This window comes from Thermobia domestica, chromosome 15 (genome assembly GCF_964235325.1).
Source record: "Thermobia domestica chromosome 15, izTheDome1.hap1.1, whole genome shotgun sequence".
In the NCBI taxonomy this organism is placed as follows: Eukaryota; Metazoa; Arthropoda; class Insecta; order Zygentoma; family Lepismatidae; genus Thermobia; species Thermobia domestica.
The window spans coordinates 42,372,912-42,391,606 of NC_137468.1; the positions used below are offsets into that span (position 1 = coordinate 42,372,912).

At 35.5% G+C, this 18,695-nt stretch overlaps 1 protein-coding gene across 4 annotated transcripts in view; it reads right to left on the reverse strand.

The window, feature by feature from the left end:
• The window catches only part of LOC145671847 (sodium-dependent nutrient amino acid transporter 1-like), a 179,701-nt gene that overhangs the window by 34,247 nt on the left and 126,759 nt on the right, over window positions 1-18,695 (reverse strand). For all 4 annotated transcript variants that reach the window (XM_081741074.1, XM_081741075.1, XM_081741073.1 and 1 more), the window contains one exon: window positions 16,650-16,893. In XM_081741074.1, the coding sequence (XP_081597200.1) occupies window positions 16,650-16,893 (244 nt within the window). The remainder of the gene's footprint in view (window positions 1-16,649; window positions 16,894-18,695) is intronic.

Below are 18,695 nucleotides of genomic sequence, written 5' to 3' on the forward strand. Positions count from 1 at the left end.
ATCTTTCCCATGTTATTTATATGGAACACCTTTTACACCCCCAAATTATTGAGCACTTTCTGTAGAGCTACAGGGCCATATGCAGAGTCGTTTTAACTCCTGATTAAAACCTTACGACGACGTTGACTAACGGATGGTTATCAAGATTGTATTCAGAGTCTTTGATTAGGACGTAGTATTGTGCGAAGTTAATCACATGTGACCAATTAATCTAGAACAGAGTCTAATCTTTTACCCACGATTTAGCGTGCGACACTACGCATGCGCTCATCTACTTTTCCGTAGTTGCCACATTTATTTTACTCACCGATGCATTGGGGGTTCTATAAGTTAATCACACCCAAATCATCATTTTAGTTGTACTCAAAGTAGACTCTGAATACCAAAAAATGCACCTTCCTAAGTAAAGAGTTAGTATGCCACCAATTAGTCTGTGACTAACCTTTCATTAACGAATTCTCTCTGAATACCGCCCACAATGATTAAATTTGGCATGATTGTAGCTTTTCGGGACAAACAGACAGAAAAATTGCCAAAAGTGAATATTTTTAATTTTAGGGGGTCTAAAGAGGAGATGAAGAATTTCCCCTTGTTATTTAAATGGGCCTTTTTTTTTTGTATCTATGATCTCATGTTTTAAATACTTATAATTGAAAAAAAAAACCTTGAAATACGGCATGCTTGTGCCTTTTCGTAAGCGTTACCTAAGTGAATCATCAGAAATAAACGTTTCCAGCCGTACAGTGGTTTTATGGGGAATTGAAAAATCTTTCCCATGTTATTTATATGGGACTTCTTCTACACTCCAAAATGTTTAGGCACTTCCGGCAGGATTAGAATGATGAAATTTGGCATGATTATAGCCTTCCAGGACTAACCGACAGGAAAATTGCCAAAAGTGAATATTTTTAATATTTTAGGGGTCTAAAGGGGGATGAAGAAATTCCCATGCTATTTAAATGGGCGTTTTTTGGAGATACAAAATCTTATCTTTTAGATGGTTGAAATGTAAAAAGAAATGATAGAATTGTGGGTTCAAGGGGTGCGAGGCCGTAGGCCAAGCAAAGACAGTGTGTGTGGGCGAAGTCCCCGGGGGCAGATTCAAGAAATATGAAGAGCAAGTTCACGAAATTCACTGTTGATGGAAAGGCCCGATAGATAAGAAATGCGAGGCCGTAGGCCGAGCAGATTCGTGGGTCTAGGGGCAGAGCCCCCAGCTACCCAAAGGCTAGTTTATGGTATAAAATTCAACAAGATACGTCTCAAAAATTTTGTTTTTGTGTTCCAATTCCCTGTATCTCTATCACGTATTTAATAGTTTATATTTTTCTACTCTTTTGGCCGGTATCTGGATTACCATGCCGGGCTACTTTTATGTGGGCCACCTTGCATAATACTAATTCGTCCAACAATGAAGTCATTCTTGTCGGGCTATAGACGTTTACGTAAATCACATGGAGGAAGCCACCCAAGTTCTGATAAAAGTAGACACCAGTGTTTCTTCCAGGCACGCTTCAAGAAGAAATCGGAGTGGGCTCATATATAGTCGGAGAAATTACTTACCATATAAATTAGAAACATTTGGTAGAAGGCCGTAGTGCTTCTGTATACCTTCATATCTCCTCAAATAATAAGTCGAACAGTTTCCTATGAAACAAAAAGGTCGGCCGTATATTGACTAGAGGACAGGAAGGAATGGAACAAAGCCTAATACAGCATATTCACTCGAACATAAATTAGGCAAAGACTACTCCAACATTGTGAGAGAGACACATAGTCAATGCAATCAAGTCTCTATCCCCGGAACCTTTCGTTTATCCCTCTGAATTGGGTAGGCTAGCTTTTGTCTGATCAATATGCACCCGGCTTAAGACAGTTTTTTCTGCCTAACAAGAAACTGACTCGTAAAATTGTGTCGTGAAATATTTACGAATATTAGTACCTCTTCTCGACCAAGTGGCTAGCAAATATGCATTCCATGAGTGTAATAGTACATTCGGTCGCCGGTGATAGTAGTTATATTGGTTACAAACTAAAGAGTAATGGCTTGGATACCTACTGTTTAATACAGGTATGAACAACTCTAAAAGTGCATTACCACCTGCAATTCCCCCTTTAATGCAATAGCTGGCAACCCGAAAAACACTGGCGTTGGGGTGGTTGAGAATTAGAAAGGCGTTGGACCCAACTTCAATTTTGTTACAAATAAAGCAGTGTGGCAAACTGCAAATAAGAGAGTAAAATAAATTGTTATGAATGGCGCTTTTTTATCGTGAGAGCAATGGATGACATAAAAAGTTACAAAATGTTCTTACTTAAGAAGTTCAAACAAGACAAATGGTAAGAAACAGATATAAGAGGAAAGCAGTTCCTCTTCTTTTAAAAAAAAATCTCGTAAAAAACCAAAAAGGTTACTAAATGTAAAGGCTTAATATAAAAACCTAACAGCACAAATTAAAACATCCACATTAAACGGAAAGCGCGACAAAAACAGAATAAGGGACGCTAGTGGCATAGCAGACTTGCGACACTCACATGCAAGATAAACAGATGGGACCCTAGTTGTAAACCCAATAATAATAATAATAATAATAACAACAACAACAATAATAATAATAATAATAATAATAATAATAATAATAATAATAATAATTATTATTATTATTATTATTATTATTATTATTATTAGTAGTAGTAGTAGTAGTAGTAGTAGTAGTAGTAATATTAGTATTATTAAACACTCGTTTGCTTTTCAAAATCTCTGATTCTGGCTAAGAGCATGTGTTCATATAGTGGTCACATGTGCACTTTTTGTCAATGAGCAGTCCCAAAGGCGAAAAGGATGAGAGAGGAACAAAAACATTTGCTAACATAAATTCTAGGTCAAAGTTCGAAGTAATTGCTTTTGAAAGGTGCTTTTTTTCTTTCCTTTTTTATGGAACGGAAAAATTCTGGCGGCTAAAAAGTTACAGTAGATAATATTGTAAATGTGCAAGTCGAATTATTTACATTGCAATTTGTGATCATAAAGAAATTGTCATTAGAAGATATAATTGTAAAATTTAGTTTTATTTCTTCATCCATAGCAAGTCTTTGGGACTTCCTATACCTCGCCCCTCGAATATTGATATTAAAAATTTATTATGTTGATATATTGATGTCGACATATTTGCGATATCGAAAGTTGATATGTCAATATCAATATTAGAAGACATATCGCACAGGCCTAGATCCGAGAAATAATGCAATAATAATAATAATAATAATAATAATAATAACAATAATAATAATAATAATAATCAGGGCCCGGATCTTGTTGACCTAAAATTTTCTAGAAAGTGACCTATAAAATGACACTAAAATTCTTGTAAAATGCCCCTAAAATTCACAAAAATTGACCTTAAAACTTTTGTTTTCTTAAGTGTTTATTTCGTAAAACATTGACATTTTTTAAATATCCATTGGATTTTAATTAACGCTTGTCACTCATATTCAAAAAGTTTTGTTTCAGTTAGTTGCAGTCAATTGCTCATTTATGTTCGTTGATCAGTCCATTGTACGACATTGTACGTACTGAAACCGTCAATTCACTCCCGAGTTGAAACCAGGAAGCACTCTTAAACAATAAAAGTTCGTAAGTGTAGACTATATGAGAATAATAGATAAAAACCCTGTTTAAAATCTTTGTACGCCTTCTAATCCATTTTTAGTTATTCACGTGATCACATTCTTTGTGGTCAATAACCCAAAACACTGTATTGGGTCTGTTTGGCCATCTACCAACCCCCACCTTTCGTTAACCAGCTACAGCTGTTTTCATTAGCTTGTTACGAATGCAGTTTTTCCCTCACAATAGTCAGGAAGCAAGAAAAGAGATTATTCAACTTCGTCTTTTTCACATCCGTAAACAGTGTTCATTTTAAGATTTCCTTATGTAGAAGAAAAAGAATAAAAAGACCCATAAGTGACCTAAAATTTACCTTAAAATATTAAAAAATGACCTGAAACTTCAAAACGGCAAAAAGTGACCAAAAGTTGACCCTAAAAATATATATTTTTAGAACCTAGAATTGATAGATAACGTTTTTATTAGAATTTTGCCTTGTCTTATGCGTAACAGAGAAAAGTTGACCTATCAACAAAATCCGGGCCCTGATAATAATAATAATAATAATAATAATAATAATAATATAGGAATATGTAGAGGACGCTTGAAACATTTATTAAGTCAGTTTCAAAATGAATGCGAAACTTAGTGGTGAATAAAATACTCAGCTTGCAATAGAACTGTAGATACCCGAGACACATCTAGCATAATGTCAAACGTTTAACACATGCTTTGTTTCCGCGTGGTTCGATTGCAAATTCGGCAGTGTTCATTGGACGTACTGATCCGATATACATTCTAATAAACCCAATAGGTAGCGTAGGTCATACCTTCAATTTCAGACTACTAACGCAAACTAAACAAAAAGAAAGGAAGGAAGAAAAGACCTGAAAAAGAAAGAAAGAGAAAATGAATTAATTCTGCTTTGTTGCTAAATTTCAATCAGAAACACCCTATATTAAAATTCCAAACTGTATCATAATGAAGTTACAAATGTTTAAAAGGAAAATTCGATGTTGCTTATAGATGTAGCAGACCTTGCATGTTTCAAATTTCAAATGTGAATAAAACACATTGAATTATAGGATGGAAACAAATTTTGTTTTAAAATAACCAAAGGGGGGGGGGCATTTTCTAGTCATCTCCGAAGATTTGTCTGTTCCGAACGATTTCATTTACTGCAGATATAACGTTGTAATTCGCACAGTTAGAACCATTATTTTATGCGAAAAAACTACATTACCTGGCGGGGAATCGAACCGAGATTTTCCTCGTGGAAGTATTGTATGATAACCACTACTCCAACGATTGTTCTGCCCAAACCTTACTTAACAAGTGGTGTGGTGTTTCTTTCTGGGAACGATAACACAAAAAGTGCTGCAGATTAATGAAGTGTTTCGAATGTCCTGGTAGTTTCCTTGTCCTTTTCAAACCAACATTTGTAAATCGTGTCTATCATGATACAGCTGTTTACTTCCACATTCTTAAGGATTGCTCATCCAGTATGAGATGTCGATTCTTCACGATCACTTTGTTATAACAGAACAACTTAGGCGTGAACAGGGCTCGAACCTAGGTTAAATAAGTGTACTGCTTGGAAGTGTGCCACGTTACCAATACACTATCATGCCACATGAAGCTGAAATCCAAATATAACTAACTTCAGCTTCGGAACGAACCGGCTTCTTCCTGTAAGGTTATTTACACCAAAATGTATCGGGCCGGACGCATTTTTGCCGATCCTAAATGGTACAGTATTCGCGCACTACCCTGTATTATTTTCGCCTGCTACCCTAGCCAGCTGTTTTAAGTTGGTAATGTAAAGTCTAGAGAAAAAAGTTTGTGCAAGTCTTTAATTTGCCAATTTGATATCGAGAACAGAACCCAACCAACCCCTGCGGAGCTTCTAACCCGTTCCTACTACTACTGTTACTATTGCTACTTTCAAAACTACTACTACTACTTTTACTGTGGACAATAAAACTGCAAGCTTATTTTAATGAAAAAAGTGTAATGAAAATTTTAAAAAATCGGTAAATCACTTTTCTGAGTATTATTATCAATCTTTTTTTATGAAAATAATGTTAGGAAGATTTAAAGAAAATAAAAAAAACAACTTTCCTTAGGCCGGGTTTGAACTCATGCCAAAAACAATTTTCATTACTACCATGTTGCGCTAGCGCAGTCTGCTACAAGGGCCGACAGAATTTAGCGTTTATTTTCTGCTATATTTAGATCATGACTCTTGATATTCTATTTGTATCGCCCAATAAGATCAGATTATAAATGAAACGAATGGGATCCGTAAATATGCCTGCCGGACATAAGTTCTTGACCAGGTAATGGCGACTGCTTCAGAGCGAAATGCAGAGTATAAGAAATAAGTCTGTCATATATCGTCGCATGAGAACCACTGGAACGTAACTCCAAAAATGCTGTTTTCGATTTCTTCATGTTTGGACATAATTTTGAAAGCCCCACTTGGTGTAAATGGAACGCAACGCCATCTGTTTTCCTTGTCGGCCATCTGTTGAAATGCGGCTCAATTACCACCTTAGTAAAAACACATCTTTCTAAGAAAATAATATTTTTGTCCTCTTGCCTGTAAACCTACGAAAATGGAGTTACGTTCCTCTGGTTCTCATGCGACGATATGTAGTTTGGTGTGGAGAAGAAACTAAATTGTGAACGAAAGATTTAAGAACAACTCAAGTTATTAATATACACTACGAAAGGCATTTTGAAACGAAGAAAATTACCATTGTAAGCGGAGGCAAAAATACCTAACATAAACACAGTAAAGACAAAACGTTTATCATGTTGTGATCGTGGTTTGGTGGTCAAGGCGCCTTGCTACTAATCTCGAGGTTCTCGGTTCGGATCCACGTAAAGAAGTAGTTTCTTAAATGATTTTGGTGGCGATGGCACTTTTTATCATCTTCAGATATTTGAATACTCGGATGTTTCAATACTTGAACTATCAAATCTTTAGGAATAATAATAGTAATAATAACAAACTAATATTAATAATAATTTTCTTGTAGAAGATTAAAAGTTAGAAGCTTATTATCTCTCACTTTACACCATTATAAGCAGAAACGTGACTTTTGGCAAGAATATTTCGGTTTTGTTTATTGTTGCCAGCGAGAAGAGGAATTTCTCATCTTGTTTCTAAAGCAAAACAAGCAAAATCGAGACGACAATTAACATTGTACATTCGAGACGGGATAAGCTAACTCAAATTATCGTCTCGCTTTTAGATGAGAATCGAGACGAGACGAAAAGTATAGTAAACATTTCTCGTCTTATCTCGATTCTCGAAATAGTGTATGTCCATTCTTTAAGTAATAAATGGTCTGTAGAATGAATTTTATACCTTATTTTGTTACTTCATATTTCGGAGCTCATCGAATTATGGTCTGTGTAGTTATTTTTGTAGCAAAGCTTCTATAAGTAATTTTGCATAATTTCTAAAAGTTATTTTATTATATGCCTTACTGTTCAGTGATATTCAGTTATTTTTATTACAGTTATTTCTCTTAAAACGTACAGTAGAATACTTTCTACATGAAACTTTAGTGAATGCTTTGGTTTAAAATTTAGGTAGTTGCAGAGGTGTATCTTGGAGGTACGGACCTCAATCCCCGAAATCCCTACTTTTCTGTAAGTTTTACCTAATTTTAGGTCAACATATAAAATTTTAATACCATTATTTATATTATTATTATTATTATTATTATTATTATTATTATTATTATTATTATTATTATTATTATCACTGACGTTTGTGAATTTAATGGTTCACCATGTTCCACCCAGATTTCACCCAGTGGGCAATGTGCTAAAGAAATGTCGTATGTGTAGGTTTTCTCGGGGTTCTGTTCCCTCCCACGTTTTTATTCCACTATTTCTTTCATTTTCATTATCGACGTTTCCTTTAGCTTAGCCGGCATAACCATGGAACGTAAAACTTAAAAACAATTTTTCTTACTGCTCTTGTGAGTTCAATAGCCCTACTTTCTACATGAAATTTGCCTGGAAACCTTTCGTTTAACATTTAGCTAGTTGTAGGAACATACGCAGAGGGTATGTTCTGGTGGTCTGGACACTTCTTTAAAATTCCGACTATGTTGTAACTTTTGCCTAATGTTAGGGGTGATTTTACAGATTTTAATAAAATCTGTCCTCATACGGAATTTGCCTTCTATATTATTATTATTATTATTATTATTATTATTATTATTATTATTATTATTATTATTATTATTATTATTATTATTATTACTGAAGATTTGAGACCTCACTATTACGTCCTATTCCGATTCCAAAATTTTATTAACGATGAAACACTCTCATTTCGGTCATGTTAAAATACTATCTTGTAGAGAATTCAAATTTAAATTAAAGAAAGACATACGAACACGCAAAGGCATGAAGGAGAAAGTGGTCTTAAGAGTAATTCGAACTCTTAACTGGAACCTGGTAACTTCAAATCACTTTCATTTTCTGATTCACAGAAAGTATCTCCGTAACTTGTATCTATTATACTAAGTTATACTCATTTTAAAGTTATTTCCAGTAACCTTGAACGACAGGGACACGAACACAGATACATCCCGGACATTTAAAATTTCAAAGGCTCTCCCACCGGGAATCGATTTCCGTACCCCGACCACTGAAGTATCTGATGGTTGAGATACATGGTTCGTTCCCAAGGCAAGTAAGCTTGAGGTGAACAATTTGTGCTTGTGGGTTTTCTTGAGACAATTCCTTTTCCTCCCACTTTCTCATTCCACCAATTCGTCCATCATAATTCGCTTACTTTAATCATGGTCTCCCTCAATCTAAGAAATATAATAGTGGGACATTAAACGCAAACATTTCATTTCATTTCATTTTCAAACGGTTAACCGAAACCAAACCGAACCGAACCGAAAAAGTTGTATTTTCTATTGCTTATTAACGTGTTTCCACAAAAATATATATAGAGAAAAATATGGAGTATCGTAATTCCATTCAAAAGTGAAACAGCAGATTCATAATACCTTAACTTAAAACGAAACCATTACATACCTTTCGGAACTTTTCCAAAATACGTATGGATATTCTGAAAATAGGCAATATAGTGTCTGTTTCCAAACAAAACTGAACCAAATTATGGTTCGGTTTCTGAAATAAACCGACACATTCTTTTCAACTTTGAATCGAACCCAAACCGGTTAATCAGGTTTTAGAACACGGCTAGTGGCTAGGCTGTAGTTGATGTTTCTATCAGGGTTGTTTTGTTTAAAACAAATGATTAGAACTTGTTTTCAACAATTGATTTTGTTTAGAACACATTTTATATACGTTTTAAACATTTTGTTTTAAACACGTGTATTTATTAAGACTTGTTTTAAACATATGCTTATTTTCGTTTTATTTTATTTAAAAAAAAATCTGCCAATTAAAGAAAATTGTCACAAAGTGCTTCCCATTCAGGAGACTATTTTCTTCCCATCTGAATGTTTTGCTTCGTCGTGGCCACAGCAGGTCAATTTGGTGATCTACAATTTATGTTGTCTCTTTTTCCCCTTGTTTTTAGCGTTTATTGCATTGTTTAAATGCTTCTCAATTAATTTGCGAGAAAGTGTCGTAGTCGAAGGTTAAACTACTTGCAGAAAATGATATAACAAACAAAGGGTTCTTTGCTAAATTGCGGTTCTAAAATTAAAATATCGCAAGCATTCGTTGTTACAGTATACGTTTTTTCTGTTTCCGTTTATATAAATACATATTTCACAGAAAGAAAAAATTAAAAATGAAAGAAAGAAAAACTACGCGACAAGGTGCAATCTAGAGTTTTATATAATTGCCGCTAGAGAGGGGCGTCTGTTTAGAGGTCATTCGCCCTCTAGCCTGAATTTCAGATTTTGGGAGCGGTAATGCAGATTTAGAAACCTTTTGCTGAGTAAAGTCCACCTTTTGTCATACCCAGACATAACATTCGGATCTCCGGGAGGGGGATGGCTTGGGAAGGACTATTGGACGAGAAAGTAATAATGGGGGGAAGACAAACAGAGAAAAAAAAGACAAGGAAGAGCAAAAGGTTTAGGATAGGGACATGGAACGTACGTACTATGTTACAGGGAGGAAAATTAGAAAATCTTAAAGAAGAAATGAAACAAAATAATTTAGATTTGGTAGGAGTTTGTGAAGTTAGATGGGAAGGTAATGGGGTATTGAACAGCGAAGGATATAGAATGTTTTACTCAGGTAATGAAAAGGGCGGTCATAATGGCGTAGGAATAATTCTTGGAAAGCGCTTAAAGGAGAAGGTAGTGAAAGTAGAATTTATTGATGATAGAGTTATGATGTTAAGACTTAAAGGGAAAAGGAAGGATCTAGTGGTGATACAGACATATGCACCGACGACTTCGCATGCAAATGAAGAAGTAGAGGAAAATTATGAGAAAATAGAAGAAATTATAGATAGGGAGAAGAAGGGTGCATGCATAATTCTAATGGGAGATTTCAATGCAGTTGTGGGAGAAAAACAGGAAGGTAGTATCGTAGGCAAATATGGTTTAGGCGAAAGAAATGAAAGGGGAGAGGGACTGGTGAATTTCTGTAGACAGAATTCACTAGTAATTGGGAACACTTGGTTCAATCAGCACAAGAGAAGAAGATATACATGGAAATCACCAATAGACGGCGGAAGATATCAGATAGACTATGTTATGATTCAGGACAGGTATCGGAATAGCTTAAAGAACGCGAAGACCCTTCCCGGGGCTGATATTTTCTCTGATCATAATCTCGTGCTGGCCAAAAAAAAAAAATCCCTAAGAAGAGATTGTATTATGAGGGACGTCCTAGAGGGTATGGTGGCGGGAAAGAGAGGGAGGGGCGAAAGAGACTACAATTAATGGATGATATTAAAACAGAAAGATCATACGCGAAGACGAAAAGGTTAGCGGAGGACCGTGGAGCATGGAAGCTTCTCAGCTGCGGCAAGTGACCTGCCAATAAAGGCAGAATACCTATGATGATGATGAGTAAATTTTAGTGTTAAACTGGGTATGACACTAGGTTTGTTTTCAGAAATTCGTACATAGTGTTGCCACGAGACGAGACAGAACCCTTTTAGACGAGACAGACTACTTGTCCCGCCTCGAAAACGAGACGAGACACGAGACAAGACGGGACGTATCCTGAAATGTCTCGTCTCGTCTCGTGTCTCGAAAATGAAAACACTGGCGGGAATGGTCAAGATTGAAACTGCCAGTGGTTATATAGATTGCAAAAGAAAAATCCCCTTTGTGAGAAAACATGTTGAAAAGCCTTCATAGAAAAGTGTCCTCTGTCTATTGAATGAAACAATCGTGATACATGAGCTTCCAGGAATAACATCCTTAATGTCTTGTCCCCAATTCCCCTTGCTGTAAACTGAGGAATTCTCATTTTTTTTCATTTCTGGCTGGAATGATGACAAACACAATCAAAGACAGAGAAGATTTTTACAAGGTCAAGAAACCGAACTACCACCACCATCTATTCAATTTGAAAACTGTCAACACTCATTACAGGCTGTAGTTGAAAGTTCTGGCTGAGATGGCGGAAGAGAACAGAACAGACTACACTTGTCTTTATTCTCTGGGGGCGGTATTCTTTTTGCTATATGAGCCGAAAACGGCAATTGAAGTATGTCATCTTGCAACTAAAATTTCGTCTTCTCTCTCTCTCACACACACACACACACACGCACACATACACATAAAAACACACTTTTACCATTTTACCAATCACTCGCGTATTATACAGCAGTCATGTTGTAAAATTCACCTCTTCGTTTGGAAGGCGGGCGAAGGACAAAGAAAGCAAAGATATTATCGACAAACCCTTCAAATTGTTTGCTTTCAGCAAATTTATGATACTAACAATAACACTTTAGGTGAAGAGGTTTTACAGGGGGCCTTCGTTTTGTTACGCGGAAATGTTTGATCTGACCAGAGTGCGAAATTGCCCTCTGTTTCCATGTTGAGAGGAGGGGAATACTTCCCTTTCCTAGTGAATAATATTCATTAGGACCTGAATTATCTTCAGAAATGGTTTCTTACAGAGGGAAAGAACATTTGGTATAATATTCATGGAACTCCGTTGAAAGCAGAAAATATCATGAGAATGATCAAAATTCGAACATTGAAGAACATAATTAACAGAAAAGAAATAGGATACACAAACCATATTTTTAAACCTGCTATAAAATGTGTATCCTATACTTTTACTAATTCCTTACTCCCATGAAAGTATCCTGGGGAGGATATTCTCTCCAGTTTTTTCAGACTGAAATCCTTTTATCCCGTACGATTTCGCTCCCTGACACAATACGAAAAAACAAATGCTGTTAAAATCCATACATATGACCCTTCCGGGACTAAACCCTGGGCCTTCAAGCCGATGGTCTATAGCCACAGACCGCTCGGGTTGGTATGAAGATGTACGTTGTATGATTGTGAATAGATCACGACAATATAAGAAACTTTAATCCAAAATGGCCACCCAAAAATCAACTTTTTTTTAGACCACTAGCTAATCTGGGTGTACTGTCATGAGTTTGTTACACAAACGGGGCAACCACCACATAGTAGCACACACCCCGCGGTTATGGGAACAGATTTGAACCATGGAGGTGAAGACTGGCCCCAAGCATTATTTCGTGCGATGTGTCGTTCAGCTCCCATTACTATGGCACTTCAAGTAGAGTTTACTGTGCAGTAATATATACAATTTCAATCAAATACTTTCCATTACTCAATAAAATTATGTGGTTCTGAGCTTTTTTTTAAAAAAGAAATTGGAACAAATCTAAACATGCTAAAATGAAAAGTAGTTTTTGGATTGGTATGGGTTAACACTGTGAAACCTAAATGCTGGAATATATGAAATCAAAGTGTACACACATATCTATCTCTATTTATCTATATATCTTTCCATCTCTCTCTCTCTCTCTCTCCCTCGATATATATATACAGACACTATAAAGCAAGTGGGCTGATAGTATACGATAGTGTCGGGGATGGTGACACCTTTACATTGAACTTTGCTTGTCGTGTAAACATTATTTGACATTAGTGTCATCTTCGACGTACCTATGAGCAATTTACTGTATATTCGTGTATTGAAACTGGTGAAACAAATTTCAATGTTTCAGAATGTTAAAAAAAAGCCAGGGTCGAGAAGCCTCAGACAACTAACAGCAGAGATATTATCTTGTAAACTATTTGTCCTTGCCTTGTGAGCTTATTTGAATTTATTTTTAAGACCTTTAGGCAACTTTGGCCGAATGGATGATGATGGGAAAATTAGTGGAATGAAGAAAGTGGTAGGATACTAGAAAACTTCGAGAAAACACACACATTCGAAAAATGAAATAAAATCTTTGAGTTTTACGTCCCTCGCTTATGCCGGTTAGGCTAAAGGAAACAGTGATGATGTGTAATGAATGAAATGGTGGAATGAAGAAAGTAGGAGGAAACGGGAGAAGCCCGAGAAAAACCACGCACACGGTATTTGTCCACCACAAAGTTCACTTGGTGGGGGCTGGGATCGAACCCGAGACCCCAAGCACCAGAGGTAAATGCTCTACCACTGAGCCACCGCGATCCCCACACATATTCGATCTTTGTCCAACACAAAGCTCACATGGCACTAACCGAGATCGAACCGACTACCACATACAGCAGAGGTGAAGGCTTCACGGTGTGACATTTCTTGTCTTGTGTGTTCTGGGTAATACTTGTAACTTAGTTGTATCTGGATTAGCATGGTGCAGCCTGCTACATTTTACTTTCGTTCCAATTGTATGCTGCTATATTTTTTACAAGACAAGACGAGACAAAGCGAGACGAGACGAGACGGGACAGAACCTCTCGAGACGAGACGGGACGAACACACTTTTTCGAGACGAGACATGCTTTGCACGAGACGAGACAGGCAACACTATTCTTACAGCTAAAGGGTTAAACACATGTTTCCGTTGAACAAATTATAAGTGGTTTATTTATTCTCAAATGCTCAAATATTATGAATGAGAACTGGGATCACGCTAGTGTGGCGGTAAGAGTTGAAACGCATACATATCAACACATGTCGATCTATTGCTGGATTAAGGAATTTCCAATACTTTTTGACAACCATCTCTCTTATGCAATTTGTTTCCAAGATATTCACAGTAGTACATAATTTCGTTACACATTCTTCTATTAGGATGCTGTGCGGGTCTCTACTTGTCACTTGTGGTATCCAGTAAAAACTTTGCTTTTGTCCACCTTGTATGGTTTATTTCTGAAGAGAGTTATATCTATCTACCTATCCATCTAGTCTCTCTCTCTCTCTCTCTCTCTCTCTTATATATATATATATATATATATATATATATATATATATATATAGCCTGTTCCATAATTCGTATACTTTTCTACAGCACTGGAAGAACAAAGTTTTCACACTATTAATGGGAAATTTGGCATTCTTATTGAAAAATGTCTAAATGTTTTAAATTTTAATAGTAAATGAGAGAAAGTCATTCTTTAGTCCCTCTTTTGGTGCGAAAGCACAAAAGTTCATTTTCCTTTGGTAGATTTAATGTTAAATTTTTAAGTCAGTCTTCCCCAATGATTATTGGTAACGAATTTGGGGCACTTGAGCATTATTGCTACAAAATACAATAATACTCATCCTCAATGTTACTATAGTCGTCTGGAACATTATTTTGGGTAATGCTCCTCTTTTGGAGGGCAAGGGTCGTAAAATAGTGGTGAGTGGAGTGTTACCAAACCCGAAAATTGTATTTTGGAAACACAAGTTATATGTTATTTTTCTTCGTTTCAAAACGTCTTTCGTATTTCTTTTATGATGCTATAAGTCAATAATCTTTGACATAGTGTATATTAATAACTTGAGTTGTTCTTAAATCTTTCGTTCACAATTTAGTTTCTTCTCTACACAAAACTACAGATAAGACAGATTCTACAGACTACAGATTCTTATACTCTGCATTTGGTTCATAAGTTGTCCTCATTACCTGGTCAAGGACATGTCCGGCACGATACAACTAAATTCATTTATTCGACGAAATGGAGAAAAATTAGTACCTACTAATAAATGAAATAACATACAATCCAAGAAAAATTACAGAAATAATAACATATTATGCAGTAATTTTGCCGTGCAAGTTCTAAAGTACGCGGGTAATAATAATAAGAAGAATAAGAATAAGAATAAATGTTATATTATTATTGTTATTATTATTATTATTATTATTATTATTATTATTATTATTATTATTATTATTATTATTCGCCTACTTTTGAACTTGCACGCCGAAACTACTGCATAATATGTTATTATTTCTGTAGTTTTTCCTGGATTGTATGTTATTTCGCTCATTAGTGGGCACTAATTTGTCTCTAGGTCGTCGAATAAATGAACTTCCTTGTGCATTTTGGTGTAAATAACCTTACAGGAAGAAGCCGTTCGTTCCAAACCTGAAGTTAGTAATATTTGGTGTTCAGTTAGGTAACGTAGCGGACTTACCAACAGTACACGTATCCAATCTAGGTTCGAGTCCCGTTCACTCCCAAGTTTTTTATAATAAAGTGATCGTGAAGAATCGACTTCTCAAACTGGACCAGCAATCCTCAAGAATGTGGAAGCAAACACCTGTATCATGATAGAGGCGATTTACGAATTTGGTTGGGAAAGGGCAAGGAAATTACCAGGACATTCGAAACACTTCATTAATCTGCAGCACTTTTCGTGTTATCGTTCTCAGAAAGAAACACCACACCACTTATTAAGTAAGGTTTGGGCAGAACAATCGTTGGAGTAGTGGTTATCGTACAATACTTCCACGAGGAAAATCTCGGTTCGGTTCCCCGCCAGGTAATGTAGTTTTCTCGCATAAAATAATGGTTCTAACTGTGCGAATTACAACGTTATATCTGCAGTAAATGAAATCGTTCGGAACAGATAAATCTTCGGAGAAGACTAGAAAATGGCTCCCCTCTTTGGTTATTTGAAAACAACATTTTATTTCTATTAGTTATTTTAAAACAAGATTTGTTTCCATCCTATAATTCAATGTGTTTTATTCACATTTGAAATTTGAAACATGCAAGGTCTGCTACATCTATGAGGAACACCCAATTTTCCTTTTAAACGTTTGTAACTTTTCATTATGATGGAGTTTGGAATTTTAATATAGGGTGTTTCTGATAGAAATTTAGCAGTAAAGCAGAATTAATTCATTTTCTCTTTCTTTTTCATGTCTTTTCTTCCTTTCTTTCTTTTTGTTTAGTTCGCATTAGTAGTCTGAAATCGAAGGTATGACCTACGCTACCTATTGGGTTTATTAGAATGTATTTCGGATCAGTATGTCCAATGAACACCATTATTTTGTTCACCATTATTATTATTATTATTATTATTATTATTATTATTATTATTATTATTATTATTATTATTATTATTATCATCCACAAGATCGCTACGCCAGTGATGTCCCTTATTTTGTGTTTGTCTCTCTTTCCGTTTCGTGTGGATGTTTGTTTTTGTGCTGTCAGGCATTTATATTAAGGCTTTACTTTGTCTTTTTTTTAGGTTTTTTTTTGGTAAATGAGGAGAAACTGCTTCCCTTTGTTATCTATTTCTTTCCATTCTTCTTGTTTGAGGTGCTTAAGCAAGATCATTTTGTTAACTCTTCATGTCATCCATTGCCCTCACGATAAAAAAAAAAATGGTAAGTTTTTAAAAATATGTTATTCTCTTATTTGCAGTTTGCCACACTGCTACATTTGTAACAAAATTGAGGTTTGGTCCAACGCCTTTCTAATTCTCAACCACCCCAACACCAATGTTTATTCGTTGCCTACTATTATAGGAAAGGGAGAATTGCAGGTGCTAATGCACTTTTGGAGTCGTGTATACATTGCTGGAAAGGGATGTTACATTCTCATGATTCAATCAATAGCACATTTATAACAATACATTGCAAAATTACCTTTTAGGATTATTTCTGGTAGTACATCATCCTTCATAGGGCCGTGCAAGAAAAAAACAACCTGACTGAATACAAGCAGCGTGACGGCTGTTGACAAAACGTATGACAGTAGGCGTAAAGCAAATACAATAACTGAATCCTTGTCTACGACTGTCTTAGGTTTCGCCAATGACGCACAAGTATAAAATACTCCAGTGCCTATTGGAACTGTTGAAATTACTTCTCCCATTGCAATTGACCAAAACTAAAGACAAAAAGAATTTATATAAATTAATTAATGTTTGATCTAAATACATTCAAATGACTATTCTTAACATATCAATAATTCTTTATCAAAGTACAAATAATAAGTATAAATACTAGTAAATTAATCCAAAAATGTTATCTTCAGTTGATTTTTGTTTTTCGTAAAACTTTGCTCACCACATTTCAGAAGGTTGTGTATCAGATGAAGGTTTTCCACCAACCTAACATCGAGCAAGATCGGATGAGTTCGATTAAACTCGTATGATATATTGACGGATTAAAGTTACAGGTGTAAAGTATATTTTCTTTTTCGTTCTTTCTTTTTATAGAAATTAACGGGAAAAAGCTACTGTAATAAATTCGGGAACAATACAGTTGATTTCTTAATCACTAGAATTTCTACTGCTACGTGTTGCAGTTGAATGAACTTCTGACTTACGTTTTCTGTTAATAGATTAACTTATTTAGATCTGGTTTCTTCCTAATTTTTTCTTGTTGAAAAAATGACTTATACCACTGTAATTTTAACCTGTCCATATAATGTCCTAATCTTTGAGGGATTTTTTTGAGGGGGGAACCCAGTGAAGGAAGGGAAGAGGGAAAATTCATATTATTAGTAAAATGTAATATTAAGGTGTTCCTATGTATCCGAAAGATTATCGTGTTGGGTCCTGGTTTCAGTTTTTGACGGGGATATATAATTTTTAGTATTTGTCTTCCACTGGCGTAGCGATCTTGTGGATAATAATAATAATAATAATAATAATAATAATAATAATAATAATAATAATAATAATAATAATAATAATAATAATAATAATATTAATAATAATGGTGAACAAAATAATAGTGTTCATTGGACATACTGATCCGAAATACATTCTAATAAACCCAATAGGTAGCGTAGGTCATACCTTCAATTTCAGACTACTAATGCGAACTGAACAAAAAGAAAGAAAGGAAGAAAAGACATGAAAAAGAAACAGAAAATAAATTAATTCTGCTTTACTGCTAAATTTCTATCAGAAACACCCTATATTAAAATTCCAAACTCCATCATAATGAAAAGTTACAAACATCGGTTTAGAAAGTTAGTAATAGGACTTATACAGGGTGGGCCATTTTAATTAATCCACGGAAATATCTGAAAAATGATAAAACATAGAAGAAATGTTTGAAGTACAAGTTATATATTGCTAAGGGGGAAAACCATTTCCGCCAAAAGTACCCCTCCCCGCCCCCGGAAATGGGGGTAACGGGGGTAACTTTGAAATGTCAAATGGGAACATGGGTCGAGTAATACTTCGTTCGAAAGGTCTTGGAAAACTAAGTAACGCTGTACCAAAATTTGTTTCATATGGAGAACCAGTTTCAAAATGGCCGCCATGATATAGTTCGGAAACTCCAGTAGCCGTAGTATGAAAACCATGGGAGGTAAATGAATGGAACAAAATTGAAATACGTAAATATCATACGGCATATCGAATGGTGTGGTCCCTGTGATCCCAATGGCCTCCCTGAAGGGGTCTTGGGGGCTAACTTCAAGATTTCAAATAGTAACATGAGTCGAGTGGTACCTCGTTCGATAAATCTTGCAAAATCAAATATCTTGCAGGAGAAAACGATCGAGGTGAAATTGCAGTGTTCTCAAAAGGCCGCCGAAACTTAGTATCAGTGTCAGAGAAAAGGTTTAGTATCCGTAGTATGAAAGCGATTGGAGATAAATCAACAGAAGAAAAACTGGAGTAGGTTACTGACGTAAGGCACATCGAGAGGTGTTGTCGGGGTGACTCCACTGAA